Genomic DNA, 21,215 nt, shown 5'->3' with positions numbered 1-21,215 from the left:
AGAACTGTAAAGCCTTCTACAGAATGCACAATTTTGTCTTGGTATTGCATGAGTGACTAGAGGACCAGGAAGGTAGTCCACGAGGTAGCAACAACCCTAGATACACCAAAGATCGTACGCTTAGGTTTGTGAACCCTTTGCCCTGGAGGTGAGCAGGGGGTTTTCAGAAATCACTATTACACAACACAAAAACAATGGCTGTGAGCCATCAGGCAGACAGCCCTTGGACTGCAGGCTTTCCATCGCTTTCCTACACATTGCCAGAGTTACTTTCTTCCAAAACATCTACCTTCTGAGCTTAACAGCAAAATATCCTTTTAAAAAATGTGCTACTAAACATTAATTAAAGTAACCATCTGATGTATAAAAAGAGCATAAAAGCTCTGAGAAAAAAGAAATCTCATCTTCAGCAATGAAGCATTAAAATACCTTCATCCACAGATGGACATCAGTGAAAGTGTCATTCCATAAAACTTGCGAAAAGCAGTTTAAGAAAGTAGCCCTCTTCCCTCCCACTTAAAATAATGCAGTAATATAGCTACTAATGGCTAGAAAGATGAGAAACAGAACCCAAGTATTAGAAATATACTAACATGCTCTGCGAACTATAACGGCTTTTGGAAACCAAGCCCATTCATCACCTGCCTAAAGGAAGTGAATTCAGAGTATGCTAATATATTGACAACATCCATGGAACACTGAAGTCTGAGCAAAACTGTCTTCTCTCACAACCTGCTGCCCGCTCTTTGACTTCTCAACCAATTCCACCCTTTCATTTTATTAAAATAAATTTAGACTGCACAAATAAATGCTTTCCACTTTCATCAGAGCATCACATACAACCATCACTCTCTTTAATTAACTCACAGTTCTCCTTTAGTCACAGTTCCTTATCAGTACTCTCTGTACTACGGCACGTGTCAGAGAACTTAGATACAACCTCTAGGATAGGGCCAACGTGTCCTTCGTGCCCTGCTCAGCAAAAGGTGAAAACGTTACCACCACACCAACACAGCACGTAGTACATTCACGTCCATGCACGTGTACGTGGGGGTTTTTGGAGCAAGGAGGTGGGTGTATTACCATCTCTATGCCCATAGGGAAAGGAAGCACCTCTTCTACTTCCCACCACCTAGCACAAAACAAAACACGCCAGGCTATCAAGATGCATTATGAAATTACACCTTGTCAGTAAACAAGAAGCACAGTAAACTCATGTCAAAAGAAAAAAAAATAGTGTTTTATTAACTACCACACTGTTATAATACACTTTAAACGTACAATAAGGTAGCCTTTAAATTTGAGGTGGTTTTAAGAATAACAAATGAATAGATTTCCAAATGTTTGTAAATAGGTGAACTGCAGTAATTATTGTTGTACATTTTTTGAAAATGGTATAGCACTTACAGACTGGCTATATAACTTCATTTTGTACATTTTCTATAATTGAAAATATAAACAGTAATTAAAAAATAAAAAGAAAATTCAGCATAATAAAAAACATATATGTTTATCAGTTAAATGTACTGGATACATACAATTTTTAAGGGAAGAAGCAAAAAAGGAAAGATGGCTGATATTTAAATGCAGATTGACTAACCAAAAACTAAACAACAAACAAATAAAAACCTCATAAACCCCCTAGTTCACTATGACTATATCCATATGTTTGGGAGTACTGTCAATATGGAAGTGATTTTTCTGTTGTATTTGCATATGTTATATTTTACTGGTAATTTACAAGATGGCTTTTAAGGCCCTGGGAGACACATGTTTTTTTGGAAAAAGATTTGAAAAAAAAAATCACTGCTGAGACGCAATACACCTTATTTTTGGTCCTCCAATGTTCAAAAGAAGGGATATACTTCACTATAACATTTGCCTTACCACCCAAATGCCTCAACCTATACATATTTATTTTTCTTAACATTTTAAGCTTTTTAAACATTGGTTATATTGCCCACCTTGGTTATTGAAAGAATATTAACAAGACATCATTTTGGCAAATTAAATCTTAAACATGGCTTTTCAATAGGATTTAAAAGGTGACTATCCCTAGAGTTCCATGTTAAAATGTAGTTTTCAAAATCTTACAAGAGTAATGCTTAAAATATTGTACATAGTTAACCTAATTAAAATAATTAGCTTCAAAATGACAAGTTGATGAGCTAAGTAAAGCCTACACTATGTAACATTTGCTTGGAAACTTGATTTGTCAGTTATGCATAATAAAAATTCCAGTCATCAAGAAAATTACAAAATTTCTTTTATCATAATGTGATTTCTTTTCACCCATCAACTTCTTTTATCTTACAATAGATAAATACCAACATGTTCTCATTTTTTTTACACTAAACCACACAGGATTGATGCATTTGGTTAGACTACCATTTCCATCGTTAAATTCTTTTTTTTTTTTTTTTAATATAACTTGGTAAAATTTCATCTCTTCTAGATTCCAAAAGTACCTACAAAACCCATGCAATTTTACCATTTTAATATACTATGGAATATCATACAAAGTAAGGCATTTCAGTGTCATGTATAACCAAGTTACTGTCAATCCAAAAATTTTTGCACATCAATAAAAAGATATCTAAGAACTTAGGAACAATATTCTTCTCACTACTGTATAAAAATAACCACAATTAATAGGTATCTTGTGTAATATTTACTCCATTGTCTCGTTTCCCGAAACTGTGACAAGCTGTAAAGGTATTTCAGTGTTGGTAAGAATATCCTGATTGCTGGTGCCAGATGTATTAACAGTTCCTATTCCTGAAACAGAACCTTGTTGAATATTTGCAAGGATAAGTGTTGTTCCTCCTGCAGTAATCAAAGTATCATCAGGTGTTGCTTCTACTGATGCCAGCACTGTACTGCTGGAGTGAATACCTTTTTTATTCTGATGTGTTTTAATGTGTTTGGCAAGGTGGTCACTTCTCATGAAGCGTTTTGAACATTCTGGACAGACAAATTTCTTCTCACCTGTCACAGAAGATAAGAACAAAACCTCATTCAAGAACATTAAAAATATCACACATACACAAAAAAATGGAACAACTTACTGCCTTTAAGAGTCAGAATTCTATCCTGAAGAAAGCGATCCAACATGTGTGTTAAATTTCTACACACCCATACAAATCCTTTATAGGAACTCATTTATTTTTTTGTGTCTCACCAAGTTTGGGGAGATCCTTCAGGCATATAAAGAATATTGCCAACTCATATCCTCAGGCTACTAAGTGTCATTGCAACTATTACCAATAAATAACTTTTAGGAGGAGAACAAAACCTACCAAATGATGGACATGGAAGACTATCACCTCCAGCAGAATCACACTTAGGACTGACAAAGAAGATCACAGAGTAATTCAGGTTTGAAGGGACCTCTAAATGTCTTTATTGTGATCTCTTTCTAAGCAGTCACCTACAAGGCAGATCTGGTTGCTGAGGAATTTATCCAGTTTTGTTGAAAACCTTTAAGGATGGAGAGTGCAGAAACTCTATGGGCATCCTCTTACAGTGCCTGGCTATTCCTATTAGGAAAAGGTTTTGTTTATAGCTGGTCTGAATCTTTCTTGTTTCAACATATATCTGTTGTCTCTCATCCTCCAATCAATGCACCAGCAGGGAAAGTTTGCTTTGTCTTAATGGTAGCCTTTGCAGATACTAGAAGCTTGCTACTAAGCTCCCCCCTGCCATTACTGTTCTCTTTGTGCATCTAATAAGCCAAGTTCCCACAGCCCCCTCCTCATAAGGCAAATGCTTCTGCTTCCTGATCATCTTGGTCACCCATTAGTGAATTCAGTCATGTCATCAATGTCTTCCTTATACTGGGTGCCAAACACTAGATGCCACATTCTAAATGCAGTCTAACCAGTGCTGAGAAGGGGATAATCACTTCCCTGTCTTTGCTTCTGTTGATACAGCCCTGGCCATCTTTGCTCCTGGCTCTTGCTCACATTCCAGTTGTCTATCAAGACTTCCAGGTACTTTTCAGTAGAGCTGTTTCCCAACTCTTCGTGCTTAACCTGCATTGCTGTAGAGGTTGATTTCATCCCAGGTGCAGTACTTTGCAATTATCCTCACTGAATTTCCTAAGGTTCCCATCAGCCCATTCATTCAGCCTCAATCCCTCTGAAGCAGCCTTGCAGTAAATGCATTGACTGGTTGCCCCAGTTTGGGCTCATCCACAGAGCTAAGAGTGAACTCTGCTGACTCCTCAGGTCAGTGATAAAGATCTTAAAACAGGTCAAAGGATGGATCCCTGCATTTCTCTACTTTTTACTGGTATGCAGGTACACCAGGAGCCATTAACCATATCCTCTGACCTGGATCATTCAACTCGCTTTTTTTTTAAAGCCAAATCTGTTTGTCCATCCAGACAAACTGTAACATCCCAGACTGGGTCCAAGCATCCAAGATGTCTAACAAAAGCACACTGTTAGGTCTATAGACATTGCAGAGACATTTTTCTAAGCAATGCAAATGCTGATAAGCACATAAATAATTATCTATGGTCACGGTTTTTTTCAAATACTATAATCTTAAAAGGTAAGCATCCTGTAGAATGCAAATATGGGTTCCACCATCACATGCTCTTCCTTGATTTTGTGAATGATATCTAATCTCCTGGTCATCTAGTCCTCTATTTTTATTTTTCTTTTTTAAAATGATTGAAAATTATTGAAGTTTTGAGCTGGAACAACAGTTCTAATCTGGTTCAAACAACGACATGCACTGCTGAACCTGAATCAAAGTATTCTGATTAAGCTATATTAAGCATTAGCTTAAATGTCAGTTCTGAATCAAGAGGCAGCTGCTTTCTCCTCAGACCTACCAGAGATTCCAAAATGTATGAACAGCAATAACTACTAGCTGATTTTAGAGAAGTCACACTGCATTAAAATCAATCCAATTCAAAGATATGTTCTCCTCTTTAAAGTTATTTATCAAAGCCCTCTTGATAACACTCCTGTAGTTAAATACCCCAGAATCAAAGACTGAAACCTGTGTGCGTTCTTCGGTGTCGCTGAAGCTCATCACTGCGAGTGAACCTTTTGCCGCAGAACATCCAGTTACAAACAAATGGACGCTCTCCAGAATGCCAGCGGAGATGAGCTCTCAAATGTGAAGTTTTCCCATATACTTTGCCACACCCTGGTATGTGACAAATGTGTTGCTTCTTTTTTCCCAAGTTGGAGCCTCTGCATTAAAAAAAATAATTAAAAAAAAGTTATTCATTCTAATACCTTCCTCCTAAATACTGGCTGTACACACAAGTGCTACACATACCACAACAGATCTGCAAACCAACATGAGCAGGTTTCAGTTTGTGTTTCAAATACAATCCAAGTCCACTACACTCCAGAAGAAGCTGGAAATAAATCCTATAACGCTATCCCAACTCTGTAATGAACTATAAATTCACTTTCAACTGCGTGTAAAATTTACGTGATAGAAGTGTAATCTTTAGGAAGCATACATGTGTATGAAGTTGGAAATACAGTCATTACAGCAGTTCATACCGCTGTGATGCTGAAGTGCCCATATTTTAAATTTCTCCCGGTTTCAATTTTTACCATACCAAAGATAGTTTAGGCAAGGAAAAACACAAATTACTGCAACTGCCAAAATGGACACTGGAGATTTTGGCAACTGGGAAGAGAACAGATGGGACTTTTGGCATCTTGGGGAAATCTGAGAAGCAGTCTGAGGTTTGAAGACAAGCATAATCATGGGTGTATTTTCACTAAAAGGTGTGGAAGCTGATCTTGCTGACATTTAAATTAATTCTTTCATATTTCAGAAAAAGAAAATAAAAATCCATCACAATGAACACAGAATTCACAAACACTGTAACTCAGCCTAGTCAGCTTGATGATTATTTTAAGATGCTGCCTCACTGAAATGGTAGATGATTGATTCAGGGGAAGCACCTGACACAAAAGTCTAATTTTTTTTTAATAAAATCCCCAGAGAGATAAGAGCCTCTGAAGACCTAGAGAAAGAGATCAGTCTGGCCAGTGCAGGGCACCATGATTGATTTTAGTCAATTGAAGTGTTTGCTACAGCTGAAAGGGGCACTTCAGGGAATAGGTCTGGCTGACAACGCAGCTATATGAATGGTAAGTGCTGGTACAAGGGAGGAGATTGGAAAATGCAGCCAAGCATCAGGCCACCTTATTCATCAGCAACGTTAGCTTAGAATGTCTTAAGTGGATTCTGAAATCACAGTCTTGGGTGCTCCATCCTCCATGACTGATTATACAATTTTCAGTTGCCTCCCCAGGTCAATTTTTTTTCCTTAAATTGTGTGCTAAGCTTCTGTTTAACTGTCCAGTGGCTGAAGGATGTGACACGTAACTGTTAAACCTAGATTCTCATCCCTGCATTCAGAACAATTATGGTTTATCTCTAATGAGGGTTCAGGGTAAAGAGCATACACACTTCAAGGACCTAGTAATTGCAGCAAGCATTTCTGAACATGAACAGAAATTAACTCACAGCATCTAAAGGGAATTCCAACCTAAGCACATATGTACCTAAAACATTCCAGACAGCCCAGAAAAGTAAGGAGATTAGATCTCATCAAGTCCTAGGAAATGTTTGCATGAATTCTCAATATAGAGCAATCTTCATGGTACTTCATTAGTCACTTTGTCTCAGAAGAAAAAAGTATCACTTTTACCTACCAATTATTTGGCATGACAACATAAATTTTGACTTCAGAACAAATTCAATGGCAGTAAAAGCAGAGTCCAGAAAGCTTTTGACCCTGCTGTTGTCCCAGGAGAATCATATTAGCCTATAGACACAGTGACAGAAGACATTCTGCTTATCTATCTAATTTTGTTGGGTTTATTGCTACCAGTCAATCTGCAGCCTCAAAGTTCATCTGCCTATTTTATTTAGCTTATTTATAAATTTCATGCAAAAAATTCTCCAACATCTGACCTGACATCATAAGCTCTTCCATCATTAGTAGTTTGGCAATAGTATTTTCACCTTGATTTTCCTTTTTCAAATGTCCTGAAAGATCACCAATTCTTTTGGGTAGGACAAATACTTCCTTTTTTTACATCTCCTACCTCAGATGAAACATCCATTTTTGGCAACCTTTGCTAAATCTAAACTGTCAGGTTTACACTCTTCCATGGCCTGCCCTCAAACCAAGATTAAAAACCAAAATTAACTGTAACATCAGGCATTATATGCCACCTACACAAAAGCTCAATACTCACAAATTTTAAACATTCAGTCAGTCTCAAAGGCATTTAGCAAAATGTCTTTAGATTGCTCCTCTTCTTTTCTAGTTTCTCATCCTCTACAGATGGCTAGGCTACCACACAAAACTCACTGTACCTGTAACAGTTCCAGTGGCATTCATCTATCGGCCCAACACACCCAGCTTCCCAGACTCCAAGAACGAAATTTTCTGCATTCCTCCATTTGCCTCACTGTAACCAGTTCCTCCGTTCTCAGGATCTACATTCACCCTTATCTAACGACTCAGTTCTAGACAGCTCTTCCTCAGGTCCTCTTGTTCGGTGGCTAAATGCATTTGGCAATTGCAGTGCAAGGCAAAGGAACAGCCAGGGCTCTTCTCCATTATGCAGTCTTGGTAACAAAGAATTCTCCACAAGATTCCACTATTCTGTGTCTTTAATTGCCTGTCCAACTCCATGTAACCCTAAGAAGTGCTCAGCCTGTACTTAGTAAAACAAAATATATTTCTGCATTTGAGAATGTATTTCTATATATAGAATATTTAATTCTCACACCATCTCCAAATATACCACATTCTTCCTTTCCACAGTCATCAGTACAAAGATTTCATAACTTGGCATGATACAGAATCCAAACTAAATGAAATCACATCAAAATTCCCTTAGAATAATTTTAAGATTCCTAAGTCAATCATTTGAAGTAGTTTAGTCTAGACTGAAGGAAACCAAGGTTCAACTCATGATCAGCTCACTGTGCATAGGTGGTGTAGAACATGTAGTTCTAAACACCTCACCTAATTGGTAACAGAATTCCTTACCAGATTCCAAAGGTCAAAGTGACAGATCCAAAGTTAGGGATCCACAGAATGAAATCCACATGACTACTGTGAATTAGTAACTAAGTGTATTTATTCTACACACTCCATATAGGCATCTGCATGTTTGCTTCATGTGTGCTCTAAACTCACAGGAAATGAGCCAAATTCCACCTGGACACTTCGCAGCTGTGACAGTCTGGCACTATGCCCTAACACATCATGCTAAGAGGCCTTTCTTGCTGCACTGGCCAATAACCATCATCACTGAGTAAAAGGATGAGACTCAGGCCTACTCCTCGACTAGAGTCTTAAAATCAATTACTATTTAAGTATTTTCATAGTACATTTTAGCTTTAAAGATATTGGAAACAAAGTTGCTCAGTAACCAGACAAACTGCAACAATTTCAGCAGGAAACACCTTCCTTCACTGAGAAACTAGACGTCATGTTCAGCAGTATTTCCAGAAAGAACATCAAGTATTTCAAAGGTAAAACATACACTTTTTAGTTATTTTAAGAACGGGTATTTTAGAGTTACATACCTGAAATCATACTCAGAAACACTCCTCCTCTACAGATCCAGACAGGAGTAGTTACATCTGAATGTAATTCCAGATGTAAATTGAGAGGAGGGTGAAATCTCTAGATGTAACTGAAAAGAGGCTGCACTTGCTACCCAAGTTCAGACACCCTACCTAGAAGCCTAATACAGCCTGTTTGAAATCAGAGTCATCCTCTGAGGTATGTCTCTCTCTCTCCCCACTTGCTTGAGCTTTTTGGACTGGAAGTCAGCTTGAAGAAAACAGAAGTTTTCTACCAGCCTGCACCTCAGGAAGTCTCCCATCATCCCCATATCACCATTGGTGAAACAGAACTCAAATCAGTCCAGCAGTTTAATTACCTGGGAAGCATCATCTCCTCAGACGGTAAGACTGATGCAGAAATGGACAACAGGTTAGCAAAGGCATACAGAGCTTTTGGTAAACTCCATAAAAGAGTGTGGCAAAACAAACACCTGAAGAAAAGTACAAAGATCAGCGTTTACAGAACCATTGTACTGTCTACTCTTTTATATGGATCTGAATCATGGGTCATTTACCAGCACCACTTGCGTCTCTTAGAACGTTTCCATCAGCGCTGCCTCCGTACAATCCTAAACATCCACTGGACTGACTATGTGACCAACACGTCTGTCCTTGAACAGGCAGCAGTCACGAGCATTGAGGCCATGCTGCTGAGAACACAGCTGCGCTGGGCAGGGCACATCTCCAGGATGCAGGACTGCCGCCTCCCTAAGATCGTGCTCTTTGGGGAACTTGCCACTGGCTGCCGCAAGAGAGGAGCCCTGAAGAGGAGATACAAGGACTGCCTGAAACAATCCCTCAGCCTTGGCCATATTGATCACCACCACTGGTCTACCCTGGCCTCCAATCGGGAGGCCTGGAGACACACCATCTATAACGCTGCTGCTGCTTTTGAGAACACACGCAGGATCACTCTTGAGGAGAAAAGACAACGCAGAAAGAATCGCGTCTTGTCAATATCACCTGGGGAGTCTTTCTGCTGTGCCTTCTGCAACCGGACTTGTCTATCTCGCATTGGCCTTTTTAGCCATCAGTGCGCTTGTAGCAAGCGTGGGTAGAGCCCTTCTCAAATCTTCATTTGTGAAGCCTAGCCATGATGATGACGATGACATAAGCTTGAGGCTATATAATGGTGATTTACAAATCTAATACATCATCCTCCTCCTGTCCTACCTTTCCTCCTGCCAAGTAAAGTAAAGATAATCGTGGCTTCCCATTTCAAAGAACTGGTACAAATCTGAAGACTGCAATGTAGTCCCGATTTTTCTATCATGAGCCAAAAAAAAATCCCTAGAAGCCAACAACAAAACCCAGAAAGAACCTCTCAACTCCCCTTTTGCATCCAGAAAATACAAAATGCAAGAAATACAAAAACTAAGGCTATACAATAGATGAAATTAGGATGAAGTCTGCATATGAAGTCATGTACTACTGCTTTTTCCTACTCCTTTGGTGCATAGGAGCAATAATATTAATTGAGTGAAACACTATTTTTTCATACCAATTTAATGTGCTTTTCTTGTCTTACTAGTAACATATTATTCAAGTACCATGTTAAATACAGAATTATTCATTTCTCAGGGTTTTTTTTCCTCATCATGGGTACTGACAATACTCACTCACAGTGTCTAAGCAATTCACAAACATTAGTGGATTTATCATCTTGTAACAATCCTGTGTACTGAACTTGAACTAGTACAATCACTTTATACATCCAGATAAGAGGCAGAAAGAGATTAAGGCCAAAACTGTTAAACACCCACCAGCTTGAGGTGTCAAGTTCAATATAGCAGAAGCGTATTTTCTTAGAGTACTGTAGATGTTCACAATTCAGCTCAATTGACTTCTTTACAGGAATGAATTCAGTACTTCTGCAGTGGACAAGGTGGGGTGGATAGACAAAAAGCTCCAAAACTTCAGAGCCCTGTTGCTGCAGTCCTGTATCTCATTCTCTAAACGCCTCCCAATTTCTGCAATAAGTGAAGCAGGTGACAACCATTACAGAGCCCTGATTCACTTACTCCCTGTGCATCATCCATCCCATTCACTGAATGGCACTGGAATAATACGAAAAAAATAGTATGCAGTCATGTAATTAGAAACTAAGTGATAATGTATGTGCACAAGGGATTAAAGCTGCCCAGGATATCTTAATGTCACCATTTGCTCGATTTTCAATTTGTATCTTTAACATAATTTTAAGAATTGTGAATGCTATTGGAATTCATTTACAAAAGCAAATGTCCTATAATCCGAAACTCTGCAAGTCATTAGCAGAGTTGAAAGACAAAACTCAGAATTACAGCACTAGAGATAAACAAGTAACTGTAGCAGCTACAGAACATGATCAGCTCTCAAAAATTCCTCCAAGTGGGCTTACTCCTTTTTCCTAGACTCTAAAGGAATTCTAAAGTTGCTCTAGCAACTGTAAGCACTTCCACTCTTTTTCTGTTTCCCTACTAGGGTCTCCTTCATTCCATTCCAGTTCTAATTCCTCTCACATCCTGACTCCTTGTCCTACTTTTCCTAGTTGCTTTGTATATTTGATGTGTCCAGGTCCTCCTTTACAGTGGATTTCAGATTCTCATCTAACTAAACTCTGTCCTAGCTGCTATCTCTCATCTGAGTTTCAATCAGACTACACCCTTCTCCGGACTTCATCAAAACCATCTCTCAAAAAGATTCCCTCTTGGGCTTCAACTACTTTGTGTTAGAGTAACTCCACTCAGAAGGAAGAGGATTTTGCAGTACAAATTTTCAAAATTAAAGCCACTGTAGTTTGGAATAGATCATGAGGAAGATGAAACATGTGAAATCTCTCCTTCCTAAGAGTACAGGCAGTGCAAATCACATTTTCAGAGTTTTTTCCCTAACTAAAACAAATCTCAACCCAAGGTGTACTTTTGGCAGATCTTCAAGGCAGAGCCAAAGTTCACCAAGGACTTAGAAATGTCTGTGCCACGTTGCAGTGAAGTACCCACGGAAATTTAACAAAAGGACGCTGATGTACAAAGATGTTGTATAACTTGCAAATATTTTCACTAGCTTTGTTTGTGATGTACATGTATGAAAGTGTTTCTGTCTTAAACACTTAATACTCACTTGGCATGGCTGCGTAAGATATTACCTTTCTGTGCTTGCAAGGAAGGTATGTAGGATATACAGTAAGAACTCACAAGAGACTTGACAATAGACATAATTCAGTCAGTACTATTAGAACTCGCAGTGCCACTGGACACGTTCTTTAAAGAGATTTTAGTAATTTGCACTATAGTTCCCAAATAAATAAAGACTTCTATTTTAGAGAAGAATACTATTAACAAAATGTAAAAATTTTAGTGTATTGGAAAGAAGTCCCTGCATAATTCTGTCAAGAACAAACACACCTAAATATTTTCACTTGCAAAAGGCAGCTTACTACCCCACTTCCCCTCTCATATCCATAATTGAGATGTTTAAAATGAAGTGTTTTGGAGTAGAATAAAATCTTTATAATAACAAAAACCTGAATAATACTTTAATGAGATGCACAATAAAACATGGCTTCCAATGCAACCCTGAAGTTTTATGAGTTGGAACTTAGTACCTCTTTGTTAGTTAAATCTCCATTAACTTTGATTGAAAGCAATTGGACAATTCAAAATTTCGTAGAGTTATTATACAAACCTTGTTTTTCCTAGGCAACCAGTGACTAAGAAAACTAGGATAACTGTATTTTTGTAACACTCTAAAGCAATCAAACTGTGGGAAAAAATGCTCAATCATTGAGGAAATGCAGGAACACAGGATTTAATCAAGTCCTTGACATATGATAGGAAGCCAATCACAGATGTGCATATTCCAAAATATTTCATTTTCATATTATTTAGGACAATGTTCTATCTCCCTCAGTTTTACTAGCTCCAGATTTTTTCAACTAATCTCAATGGAGTCTCAGAAAGGATGGAATAATCTGCCTGTCCACCTGCAAACCCAAAATAAAAGTGGTAGTCCTTTATTGCATAGTTCTTCTTTCGCATAAGCCTTTAGCTTCCTCTCATTGCAAACAACTGCTTTTAACAAAGGTTCCTTTTTTTTCTCACCCTTTGTTCGTTTTTCATCATTATATGCATTATAGGACATTACATACCTTCCACCACCTTCTTTGCAGTTGGGACATGTGCATGCTACTCGTCGCAGTCTTTTTCCCTCTTGGTGTGGTTGGTCCCCTTCCTCATCTACAACCTGTACTCTCAAATGTGTTAGATCATTGGTATTCAGTGTAGAATCACCACTGAGCTGCCACTCTTCTGGATCAGGATCCTCTTCTTTAATCCTAATATCTGAGGAAAAGAACAAACAGATCCATAAGTAGCCCATTAGAGAGAAGGAAACCATAATGATCAAATCTTTTTACTCTTGAGAGCACTATGTCAGTCAGAAGTCAACGTCCTTTAGTGCATACAGACATTGCTTCTGTGCCCTTGTAACCTGTAACGTATTTAAAAAGTTTATCTTACTGTACATTTCAAAGTTAAAGGCAAGCTATAACGAAGTATTAAAGTTTAAGTCTGAACTGTTCCTGGTGAGGAACGCTGCCATCAGGAGAGTATTGCTTGTTTGAAACTTGGGAAAAATTGAGGAACAAGAGGTTGAAAAAAATGTAAACACGTGTTTCAAATGATCTGGAGTAGCCATTTCTCTGTCCACAGAATTTCTCAATTAGTGTCACATGCAGTAGAAACAGCCTTTCCCAACGGTCTTCAGAAGTTTTCCGTATGCACAGTGATATATAAAATAAAATAAGAAATCAATCCAATAAAAGGCTTTGGCCTGAGAAAGACCAAGATACCTAAGGAAAACAAATTCATGTCTTTGTTCCATTTTCCCCTTCTCACCTAAAATTTATGTCTTTTCCACAATATACAGAGAAGAAAACATTTAGGGAAGAATGTTATTCAGCATTAGGCAGAGGTAAGCAACTCACAAACCACGTCAACGTTTTGATGTGCCAGTAGTCAAAATAGGTCTTAGCAGTTTCATGGATGCAATAAAGCTCCTAATTACTCCTCACAGGATGGACATTTGCAAGTATGTGTACCCTCTCCCTACAGAGCATTCATTCAATCTAATCCAAGAACTAATTACAGTATCACAACAACTATTTTAACAAATTTACATTTTAATAGGAACACTTTTCCTCTCAAACACTATTTTGTACTCCCAATGAGCTGAAAGTCTGGATTCCAAAAAAACCTGACAGTTTATATATATATATAAATTTTAGAAAGCTGTACCCCAGCCCCTTGTTCGGTTCAGCAGAGTAACTTACTTTGCATTTTTTCTATGAAAATGATTAGCCACTAGCACAAACTAGTAAGCAAACCATCAGAATTTTTGTAGGTTGCTTTTTCTTTTTCATTTTGTTGAAGTTTCAAATTAAAGGCTGGGTATCTTTCCAGACATGTTCAAAAGACTGCTTTCCCTAGGGAAAAAAATCAATTATCATGTAGATTTTTATCCTTAAGCACTGAAACTTTAACTGAGCATTGTGGTCACTCCTAAGTTCTTTCTGGGAGTCAATGCATCAGCCCTCATCTGTGTAATGAAGATCACACTGCACAGATTGCATGATAAAATATAAGAAAAAATTAGCTGAGTCATACAATAAGGAGCCTCCTGTCCTAGTAGAGATTAAGAAAGAAATCAATGATAAAATACGTAAGGAGTAATAGTTACATGGTCAACCTTCAAAATCATCTCCAGCATTCATCTGTTTAGAGACAAAGGATATAGCAACACAAAAATTTGCTTGATGCTAATAAAGTCTCAGCCCAGTTGTTCCCAACACCAGTTTGCCTGTCTTTTGCACATGTATAACATTTGCAGGACTGTGCTGTACACAGTGATGTAATTACAGTTACAGTAACTCTCTAGGAAACCACTGCACTGGGAAGAGAATTTCACATCAGAAACAGGGAAGTCTAGAATATTTATCTGCAATATCTGCAATATCTATCTAGAATATTTGGCTGCAAAGGTCAATGCTAGAAACTAAGTTTGCATGAATATGACATGTGCTGTGGGAATCCAGGAGCTAGCACACACTTTTGCTGGCTCTTTTACACATGTGGCACTGCTGTGGTAAGCTTGTTCAAAGTCACCTGCAAGTTAAGCTTCACTGTTACAATAACAAGTTCACAATTTCAGACAGTATCATAACAAATCTTTCACCTGAAGACCTAGAAAACCTGTGGTGACTTCTGGTCTTCTGCATGAGCCACTAAACTATCTTTCCTACCAGTAATTTTCTGAGACTCACCTATGAAATAATTTAATTATCTATAACAATTTGTATATATAGAATTAATTTCACATAAGCAAACACTAAAACACTATCCATCAAAAAGTTTATAGAACTATCTTTCAAATTGGATACTATCAAGTATACTAATACATTCACTTAGAGTAAATTCAGAAAAAGGTAAAAGCCTGATTCACTCTTACGCAGAAGGGCACATAATAGGAATTTAAATACGGCAAAGTGGCAAGGCTGCCAGCACAGCCCGATGCAAGTCTCCAAGCAGTTATTTCAGACTGGGTACATTACACACCATTCTCAAAATTCTTTTACCAATCAAAGGTTACACAAAGCATACATCATATAAATTGTTTTTATTTAAAATAAGAATTAAAGTACTGTTAATAAAATAACACACTGTATTAAGTAGTAATTTCAGTAAGATCTCTCTAATTAGACACTAGCACATAGTGTGGTTGAAAAGTCAGTATCTGAGTCCACTCAACACTGCATATATATACTTCAAAAGAGGTATGTCCTAGCAAAGATGAATGGATCAAATCAGGGTATGGATCTGTGCTCCCAAGACCCAGCTCCACTACTGAAGTCAAACATTCCATATAACATATGATTTCTCCTATTATACTGACCTCCCAAAGTCATGCTCCAGTAACAGAGATACACCTAAAAATAGAAGCATGCTCAGAAAGTCTATTACTGCATGCCAGTATCCATGACTTTATACCTACTTCTATACAGTGTTTGTTTCACTTCACAAACTTTCATCCTGAGTTCCTTTCCCTTTTTCATCAGTATCTCTCTATTCCCAGTCCCTCCCAATCACCACCATTATTGTAGCAGCACAAAGACTCATAATAGTTTTATAATGGTAGAGACATAATTAAGACATTTATTTGGACCACAAAAAAGAGGGACAGACAAAGCACTCCTAACAGTTGAGGATACTGGAGAAGATAACAATTTACATTGGTATACAATAGTTAATAGTATGCAAAACTGAAATGAAGGCAAAGTAATACTGTGTTTGTAATTTTGTGCTATGTTTCCTAGTTATCTTGGTAAGACAGAAAGTCTACCTATTGCTTTAGTTAATCCTCAGGAGGACTACCTTCTACTCCAGGCACACAGAAAAGTACAACGTAAACTGCCAATTTACAGACAGGACTTCTTAATACTTAACTATGTAGATTATACTTTAAATGAAAAACAATTAAAAGAAGTATCAATAGATAAAGTGTTTATCTAGCCTCTCCAGGTTATAGTATAGAAGAGAGTGCACTGTATCAAAATTCATAGTGAATGTGCCTTAATTACCTTAAATGAGGCACTTGGAACCAATGCGCCTGTTGCCCTCCAAGTAGGTTTTCCATTATTGCAAGAGATAAAGTAAAATTCTATGACTATTTTTTGGAGGGAGGAGGGCATGCCACTCATGAAGGTGTTGAAAGGGCAAACCATGGAAAAAAGTAAAAGATTAAATTTTCTCCAATGGAATCTGAGATTATGCAAATTCATGTAGATATCAAAGACTGCATTTCTCTCTTGGTGTTCTTCTAGATGTGTTCTATTCTAATTCAGATTCAACTGACAGGTTTTACACATAATTTGCAAAAAACTGGAACTAAAAGTATTTACGTAATCCCTAAAGTCATGACAAGATGATGCAAACACCAGTAAATTTGAGGTAACTTTTTGTCTCCTACCAATTAGACACAAGCTAAATGAAGGTTACATTTTGTTTTACTACTATTTTATTTCCATGCCTTCAAATTTCTATATGCCATTACTTCTTAATTAAGTTCAAGACTTAGTATTAGATAAGCATGAAGGTGAAATTTAGAGCAAAGATACTGTTTTAAACTGCCAACAGATTCGGAAACCCATATACTCTGTTCAAATTCTTCTTCCTATTTAGCCTGCTGGATTCGGTTTAGGTTTTGCTTTTCTCTAAGAGATGGAAATTGAGATGCTGGTGTACAATTTTGTTCCAAAGGTAGCCTTTCTATTCAGCTAAGCTTTACAAGTTCCTGATTGGAAAAGCAGAAATATGGTCTTTCAACTGAAAACAGATTTGCAGCAGCACTGCACATACCTTCACACCAATTTCCTCACAGCATCACGAACTCACTCTCTGCCATTTCAACATCTTGTAATCAGACATGCCTATTAATTTATTTTTCCAAATAGAGGCTTCTCTTCCTATCTCTCCCAAGAAAACAAATGTGAATTCCCATTTCCTTTCTGTCTTCTCTTGTTAATTTTGTTTTGTTTTCTCTACAGTGCAACCCACATTCCCTCAGTACCTTGACTCATCTTGCCTTAATCTCTAGATGTGAAGAAGCTTTGATAAAGATGGTCAAATTTCTTAGACAATATCCTTGTTTGTTTCCATCTAAACTAACCTTTCTAAATTAAACTATCTAAATTAAACTTTTGCTACTAGTTGACCGCTGTGCAAGTCTTTCAGATGGGATAATGATTTTTACTCTGATTTGCCCCCCAATTTAGGCATTTTTATTACACAATAAATTACAAGGCAATATAAGATACACTACAGATTGTCATCTTGAAATACTGGTGAACCTCAACTCAGATGACAGACTGCCATCTAGATTCAATAGCTCTAAATCAGATTTTAATTTTCTGAGGAAAAACAACTGTTGTGTACAAGTCTAGGAGCAGGACCTCACAGTGCTGAATATTCAAGTAGTACCAGCAAAATAATTAAATATAGAACTAGAGATTTTTTTCCTTGCAAGAAATGCCACAAAGTGATCCTATACATTATTCTAAGCCAATTATTTAAGAATTTGAATCACGAAAGTGCTTAAGCCCGTGCTACTACAACACACATTGTGCATCAAAGAACAGTTACTTCCCCTCCAGTAATTATACTCCCTTGAGATGTGCTTTCCACAGATCGTCAAGATTTTGGATTCTTATAGACAGTAATGCCTGCTGTAGCATGCCCTTACTTCTGGTTTTCTCACAGTTGAAAATATAAGCAAGGATAACTAAAAAGGGGGAAGAAGTCAATCATGCTTGACATAGAAGCCATGAACTCCATAAATATGTAAGGAAAGCAAGAGGACAGAGCAGCAGGATCAATTATTTGAACACAGAAGAGTATCACACTGCTACTACGGCCAGACAACAGAATTGTCAGTAGTAATTCAGGAAGACAGAACTGTTCAGCAAGTGCCTCTGTTCTGTATTTAGGTGAAAGTCAAACAATGGTTCTATCACTAGATGAGAATGAAAAGCTTCCCACTGACAGTAAGTCAGGAAGATGTTAAAAACAGCTACTGAAATAAACACTTAATAAATCAACAGATTAGGATAATTTTCATTCAACACTTATAAGAGAAGGCTGAAGAGCTCTCTGCGGTTTTAATGCTGTAAGCCTTTGACCATGTGAATGCTCCAGTGGGTTCGGAAAAAGCTAGTACTGTGATAATACTGAAAGAGAGTAAACAAAGACTCGAAGAAGTAAGGAAAGAATTAATGCCACTCAAAATGGGATTATGTGAACAATTAGATTAAAAAGTAAATTTTTTTTTAATCAATGATGACACTGTTGTTGATATAATATACTTGAGAGTTCTGCACAGCAAGTGACTTATTAGGATACAGGAAAACATTTTGATTAAACGAACTACAAAACACACATGGAATACATGAATTAAAGACTGGCATGAAGTTTAGATGCAGACTGAGAACTATCATTGCTGTATGATAAATTACAAGGACATGTCACTGACAACATCTGTTTTTATCTCCTTTTGTCCTTACAAATTACTACCTTTTGAAAAAAAATTGTGCCTTCTCCAAGCAGTAAAAGACAATCCACCTACAACCCAGCCTGATCTTCAAGAGGGCAACCACAACTAGGATCCTGGTGAGCATTCCTGGTATTGTGGAAAGACTGCCACTGCCTTTGGAAGAAACTTCAGATACTTTTTAAGAGCCAGATGCACTGACTAGTTTTTCTCTGATCTGAGAGATCTGAACCAAAGTACGTGATCATTCCAGGAGGTTCCAAAGGCAAGAAAACTGCACAGAACCTGAAACAATGGACCTAAAGTGCTGAGACTGCAAAAAGACAGAAGATGATTTTCCAGCCCTTTTTAAGTTGAAGCAGTACTGGAAATAAAATCCCTTCCCTCTTTCACTACATGGATACTTGTTGTACAACCCCACAGGTGTATGAGAGTCTTCTTTTTGCTTCAGGAGTATTTGCAAAAAGGGTATTTTGAAAAAGAAACGACCACTTGTAACTGGGTAATATATCCTTTTGTAAACATCCTGAGGATATCTGAGACTAAGATAACTCAGGCTAACGTCCTTAACCTTGAGAATCTAAGTTGCACTACCAGACACTCATCATTCATGACAGATATTTACTTAGGAGTAACATATATGCAACAAAGTTTCACCTCACCACCACTGGTTGTAAGAAAATTGATGAAGACAGAGCTGGTTTAGAACACAACAGCAGAAAAGCACACGAAGCACAGAACAGGAAGGATGCAACAATTCAATCTTTTCCAGAATTTGAAAACAAAAATGTAATTCTACTCCACAGCAACAGATATTGCATTAAAAAATTAACCAGACTAACCATATTTCTGCTAACTTTTTTATACTTGAAGTGAGATAATTTACTATGTGCTGTTATAAGCAAGATTGTGAAACACATACAGCATGATCATCTAATTCTTCCATAATTTATTAATTTCCTTGGAAAATGATGCTAAAATAAGGAACGTAATTTAAGCATGTTGTAAGCAAACTATTTACAAAGATTGGTACATAAATAGCTCTAATTCCTGCCCTAACTTAAATTCATCAGTTTCCAATTTTAATTTTCATATAAAAAATAAAATAGTGGGGGAATTGTTTTTAACTGTTTTGATTCTACAACATGCAAACTAAGTGCCTCAAATGAAAATTGGATAGCCCTAAACAGATGTTGTGAGATAAAAATATTTACTCAACATCATTGTTTCAGTTTACTTCACGCATTTCACAAGAGTTCAGATTCAGTTTCATAATAACATGCCCTTGTCTCAAAAGCTTGGTATCAAGAATGCCTTAGAAGGAAAACCTGCATAACTGAAATTAAAATTAACAAGGTTAAAAACTGGAACTTAAAAAGGAAGAGAAAAAACTAAGTTGTGGAACACTGAAAACCAGCCAAACTTTTTAAAAAGTTCTAAATGCCAGAAGAAAGGGCAGAACACTATGTAAAGAATAGTTCTCTCATCAGAAGCATTAAAACATTAAAAATGGAGCATTCACTGTTTTACTTGCAGGGATGGTTGCTTCAGTTTTGCTTGTTTGGGAGTTTAGACTGTTTTATGAAACAGATTTTAGACCAAAGTCTCACAAGATACCAGCAGATGAAAGATAAATTGTCACCTGGGCAACTATTTAACTTGAAAATTGTCAGGCAATTTTTTGGTCAAATTTAGAGTAGCTAAATGACTCCAGCATAAGACATCTGGCAGGAATGGAATGAAGTTGCCACCACAAACAGCCAACCACTCCCACTCACTATCAGCTGGTGTAAGCTGACCAACAGCCCTGACTGCAAGTTCAATGGCAGTGGGCAGAGGAGTCCAACAAGGAGCTGTGGACACTCCTGCAGAGGAGGAGCTGGGAAGAAAGATGTAGAAATGAAGACACCAGTTTTGCAGTGACACTTTGAGTCAACTCCTGAAAGGAATCCCTTTGGCTTGATTCCAGCTGTAGACCAATCTGGAAAACTGTTTGTAGAAGGGTTTTTCTATTTAAATAAATGAATCTTCCAGGTGAGCATGTGTAGGTTGATAAGTAGCAAAGTTCATTCTCAAGCCAATACTACTTTCTTTCAGATAATTTCTAATTTCTTCAGATGATACTGGAACAGTCAAAAGAAGTATATATAAAAAAACGTATCCAGAATCCTATAAAACATTAAGCAACCTATATAAGAGCTGGTAAAATTGCCTTTTTTTTCCCAGGAAATAACCAATCCAAAACTGTGATTCAGTACATTAATAAATTAGCTGAGATACTATTATGATTAAATTTTATTTGACACAGTAAGTTTCCTTTGTCTGGACAATGGCAGGGGGAGAAAGGGGGTGGGGTGGGGAGGGAACCCAGTAACTTACAAGTTCTTCCGAATTGACAAAACTTACAGGATCAGAAACATAAAAACCAAGTCAGTACACTTCAGTACCCAATATTTTTCAAAAAGAAACACTACTTTATATTAAGCATTTGAAGATAAAAT

General features: G+C 37.3%; 1 protein-coding gene across 2 annotated transcripts in view; it reads right to left on the bottom strand.

Moving 5' to 3' along the window:
• Nucleotides 1-1,218: 1,218 nt before the first annotated feature.
• SP3 (Sp3 transcription factor) overlaps nucleotides 1,219-21,215 on the bottom strand; it is a 35,578-nt gene continuing 15,581 nt past the window's right edge. For both annotated transcript variants that reach the window (XM_050339573.1, XM_050339574.1), the window contains 3 exons: nucleotides 12,764-12,956; nucleotides 5,014-5,210; nucleotides 1,219-2,988 (listed from right to left, as the gene is read on the bottom strand). In XM_050339573.1, coding sequence (XP_050195530.1) covers nucleotides 2,672-2,988; nucleotides 5,014-5,210; nucleotides 12,764-12,956 — 707 coding nt within the window. In that variant the 3' untranslated portion in view covers nucleotides 1,219-2,671. The remainder of the gene's footprint in view (nucleotides 2,989-5,013; nucleotides 5,211-12,763; nucleotides 12,957-21,215) is intronic.

This window comes from Myiozetetes cayanensis, unplaced genomic scaffold (genome assembly GCF_022539395.1).
Source record: "Myiozetetes cayanensis isolate MyiCay16 unplaced genomic scaffold, myiCay2020 scf9, whole genome shotgun sequence".
NCBI lineage: Eukaryota > Metazoa > Chordata > Aves > Passeriformes > Tyrannidae > Myiozetetes > Myiozetetes cayanensis.
Note: the sequence above shows the minus strand (reverse complement) of the source record. Positions and strands in the feature narration are given on the sequence as shown.